This window comes from Habropoda laboriosa, unplaced genomic scaffold, assembly GCF_001263275.1.
Source record: "Habropoda laboriosa isolate 0110345459 unplaced genomic scaffold, ASM126327v1 scaffold99, whole genome shotgun sequence".
Taxonomy (NCBI): domain Eukaryota; kingdom Metazoa; phylum Arthropoda; class Insecta; order Hymenoptera; family Apidae; genus Habropoda; species Habropoda laboriosa.
Genome location: NW_017100239.1, coordinates 88,195 through 92,834, shown reverse-complemented (window position 1 = coordinate 92,834; position 4,640 = coordinate 88,195). Strand labels below are relative to the sequence as shown.

Below are 4,640 nucleotides of genomic sequence, written 5' to 3'. Positions count from 1 at the left end.
TTTCTCGCGCACGCGCGACACACACACGCACGCACACAACCTTTTTTTTTCTCTTCTATGCCTAGCCGCCCAGTAATTACCTTTGTATTTACTAACCAAGCAATTTTCTTTGAAAGACAACGATGGGCTCCCATTTCTCTCTGTAAACATCGATTCATGTAGGCACTGGACACGAGTGACCCAGTTTCTTTGCCTAGGAGTTTCGGAAGGTAGCGAATGGCTGTTTCATTTTCCAACACAGTCTCTCTTTCTCTACTTGTCTATTGTACTACATTCTCTATTATTGCGCTCAATGATAAATACAACAGAATTATCATGTACAATATCCTTAAAAAATGTTTCTCAATATCGATCTAACGTAAATTTAAAAATCTTTCACTTGCTTCCTTCCAGAACTTTAATAATCCATGTTTACCTCTTTTGATTTTTTCATTTTAATGTTACCTTTTCTCGAGTCCTGTCATGCATACACGTACACACATAGAACAGTGTGTGTATACAATAGAAGAGTATCATACGTAGAGATATTTATTCCCCAAATACATGTATACGTATATTGGTACGTATGTGAGAGCTTAAAGAGATTGCATCGCGAGTATATGCGTGCATGTATGTGACTATATACTGCGTGCATACTGTACATAGAACAAGCCTTGAAAATGTCGATAAGCGTATGTGCAAGTATACATCTGTACATATACGTACGTAGATATTAGATTTTACAATTAACATCGAACGCAGAATAGCGTGTAGCAATAATCGCATTTAATCTGTACACCGTTTTCATGAGACACGAGCCACATTCAACACCTCAATACCTTTTTCTTTCGTTCTTTCGGAAGAAGAGAAATACGTTTACAAGGTTTTGCACATACTACAGATAGACGAATGCTGCATGAAAACGGGTAAAAAAGCGTAGTAAAGATAAAAGATCAGTTAAAATCGCGAAAAGTAAATATCAGTTTCTACCTGTCTAGAATAGCACCAACGTAACGTCCATCCGTAAAAGTTAAAAGAGCTGGCCCGTCCCAGGGTTCCATGGCACAAGCAGCCCAATGATAAAAATCGCGTTTCTCCGTTGCCATCGTTAAATCGTTCTGCCATGCTTCCGGTACCATCGTCATTACTGCCTGAACGCATACTTTATTGAGAGAAGATAAAAAACAAAGGAAAAGAAGGAAGAGGAGAAGCAACAGAAACGACAAGACGAATCGAATGCTAGTAATAAGTATCAAGTAGTACTAAGAAATATTCCATACCTCTGGTAAAGATCGTTGTCCCACCATTACCAAGAATTCCAAAACACAATCAACGGCCCCTGAGTCCGAAAGATTTGGTTCTACCACGGGATAAAGCTGCTTCAGTTGTTCCCCATAAAGCTCACTGCTCATCACTCCTTCACGAGCTTTCATCAAGTTTACGTTTCCCCTCAAGGTGTTGATCTCACCATTATGCGCTAATAGTCTGTGAAGAGTTCATTTTCGTCGTTCAACTTTTTATGGAAATATGTATTTACACGCTCGTACGCATATCTTACTTCGCTAGGCTACCTACCGAAGAGGATGCGCCCTTTCCCAGCTGGGAAATGTATTTGTGGAGAATCTCGTGTGCACTAATGCCAGATAGGTTTCAAATTTCGAGCACTACAACAAACCCGAGTGTCATACTAAAACTAGACTAACGGTAATCGTCTATATACATATACCGTCACACATTCCATTTTACCTTCAAATCTAAAAAGTAAAGCCAAAGTTGATCCGCCGTTAATTGCCCTTTGTAAACGACCGTTCGTATAGAAAGTGAACATATGTAGTATCTGATTCCTGGTCGTGGTATAGAATGAGACGATCTTTTCCTCAACATGAAAACCTACGACGAAGATTCAACTTTGAATTTTCGTTTCAACTAATTACGCCCGAGTTTCCTCGAGCAATTTAAATTATTTACCTGTCGTTCAAGACTACCATTATTATCTTGATCGCCAGTGACAAAGACTTGGCGCATATAAGGTTCGCATTTTCGTGCCACTTCGCCGATTCGTGTATTATCCGTTGGAACATCACGCCAACAGATTATCTACGGTACGAAGAAATTGTTCGGGAAAAAGAATCGGAAAGGAACGGAAATTTCCATACATTATATTATACTACGTATCGTATTACATCCTACCCTCAAATTGCATTCTTCTGCTAAATTTGCAAACGCAGCTTCGGCTTCTTCGTGTGAATTTTTATCCAAAAATAAAATACCAGTGGCGTAACGACCGAATTCCGGTAATTCGATGTTTTGTCGTTCGCTGAAAAAAGAACGGAAGGGAGTGTACAGGTAATGATTCACAGCAGAGTATCGAATCGGTAGATTTCGTTCCGTCAAAGATGGAATCATTATCGGTCAGATGGCTTTCTCGTTTTACACAGCTATATAATCACATATATGGTGAACTTATTAGTATGTTGAAATGCGTTTACGATGAATGAAACGAGTCCTAAAGGAGGCGGTGGTAAATGGATGAAAACGCTCCAAATGAAAGTATCGTGAATCAAAGATATATCATGCACAATGATATAGAAGAGAAAATCCATACTGATGGATATTAATACAAGCATGAATGATTAGAATGATAATGATAACGATAACGATGATGAGGTCGATAAAACGGTAAACACGTAGCAGTTTCATGCTACTCTATGCATGATCCACGTAAAGTCTAGATAACCCAGAAATTACGCCGTCGACCTGCAGCAGATATGATGAAATTGTACGCGTTATCAAACGCACCACGCTACTAATACGTCATAGGATGATAAAGCGTTAGACAGTCCATGGATCTTGCTTATCTCTTACCGTAATTCATCGGCGTAATATTCATGTGGAATTGCGCAAAGAACACCGGCCCCGTCTCCGGTATCGTTATCGCAGGCACAAGCACCACGGTGGTTCATACGTGCCGAGAGGGTCTCTGCATCGCGAACGATCTGCAACGGAGCAAATGGAACAGAATAAAAGTTAGCTCCAACCTCGATTAAAAAAACACACACAGAGCTCATTAGAGATTATTGTTGCGATCCAAGTTCAAGCGAGCTTCTAGCTGATGCTAGATATACATATAGGCATACCGTGCCGTTCCGTGCCGTACGATACGGCAAGGCGGAAACAAGGTGTATCCGATCGGTTCTTCTCTTTTCTGTTAACACATTCGTTGCCACCGATGCAGCATATGCAGTCCAAAATGTATTACTCAAAGCATACTACCGATTTTCTGGTGGAAGCGAACGTATTAACGATGGCGACACTCACCTTGTGTGATTTTTTCCCATCTATAGCAACAATGAATCCAACGCCACAGGCGTCTTTTTCCAGAATCGGATCGTAGAGGGCCTGTTTCGGGGGAAGGGACCAAAACTCGCCTCCGTTCATGCTTTCCATCTGCAAAAATACTACCAAACGTTAACACCGACTTCAAACAATATAATACGTACGTATCATCTTAAGAGTAACCTCAAGTGTAGCATAGATAGAGGAGCAAAAGTATATGAGGAGACTACGCAATTATACCTGACCGCTATATTTCTATCTAGGAGAAACTGAAGAAAAAGGAAAAACGAAATGCCAGTAGAAGGAAGGAGGTGAATAGGAGCTGAAGAAAGGAAAGTGGAAGTTGCATGCAAGTTCGAATCGTTCGAATCGGTCGCGATCGAAATTGCACGTACCGTGCTTCGCGCGAAAATCGAATGTACTCGGTAGAGCTACATACTCCTGTGGTTAGTGCTCGCCAGCCCCATCGAATGTATGCGCGTAAATCGTCTGCTTAATCGTCTAATGCAATGGATAAACTATGACCATGAAGGGGCAGGCAGGTAGACTGGTGAAAACACAAGTGGGAACAGGTGAACACAATGTTGCGTCATAGATGCAGATTTTGATACAGATATCAAATCGATTATTTCACCGATACTAATTTTCATTTCCTATAACCATGTACATACTGCTACATATGTACTAGATATAAGAAGCTGCATCGCTCGAGAATGCACAATTCGATCCAGGTAGAATCACAGAGCGCAATCAAATCAGGTGAGAACGAACACACGTATATGTACGCAAAGGTTTAGTTTTCTCGTCCCTCTTCTTCTACGCAACGATGTATGAAACGCGCCTGCCTCGAGCTCTACATATTGCTTATCGCTTCTGTAGTTGAAACACGATGTGTCGCAGCGAATACGATCTGGTAAATTATCGATATCATTGATCAGAGGTCACCTCTGCGGTCGAGTTCGAAGCCGTAGTAAATACATACTCGTGTACATACTCTTTTCATCTACCAAGGTAATGAGAAATTAAATACTGTTATTGCGCATAACGTATTAAATCACGTTAGGTCGCCTAGCGATAAATATCCTTCCTTTTGCGCTACTCCTGCATAATTAATTATTCATGTAATATAGTTACTGCTATAACTACGTCTAACCGACTAATAACCTTGCTCGTATCAACGAAAAATTAATATGCGCGTAAATACGATAAAGATTCATCATGAAATGAAAAAGAACTCGTCCAAATATGATTACATAAAATTTCCTCTAATCTTCCGTCGATACTCTCAATCTAAATTTTTCTATCATTTATCAGCAGTGCTACCC

At 40.4% G+C, this 4,640-nt stretch overlaps 1 protein-coding gene across 1 annotated transcript in view; it reads right to left on the bottom strand.

The window, feature by feature from the left end:
- The window catches only part of LOC108571860 (putative glutamate synthase [NADPH]), an 18,103-nt gene that overhangs the window by 9,967 nt on the left and 3,496 nt on the right, over nucleotides 1–4,640 (bottom strand). The window contains exons 2-9 of the mRNA XM_017934008.1: nucleotides 3,298–3,426; nucleotides 2,845–2,975; nucleotides 2,170–2,296; nucleotides 1,948–2,076; nucleotides 1,726–1,869; nucleotides 1,555–1,643; nucleotides 1,260–1,464; nucleotides 970–1,130 (exon numbers count right to left, since the gene is read on the bottom strand). Coding sequence (XP_017789497.1) covers nucleotides 970–1,130; nucleotides 1,260–1,464; nucleotides 1,555–1,643; nucleotides 1,726–1,869; nucleotides 1,948–2,076; nucleotides 2,170–2,296; nucleotides 2,845–2,975; nucleotides 3,298–3,426 — 1,115 coding nt within the window. The remainder of the gene's footprint in view (nucleotides 1–969; nucleotides 1,131–1,259; nucleotides 1,465–1,554; nucleotides 1,644–1,725; nucleotides 1,870–1,947; nucleotides 2,077–2,169; nucleotides 2,297–2,844; nucleotides 2,976–3,297; nucleotides 3,427–4,640) is intronic.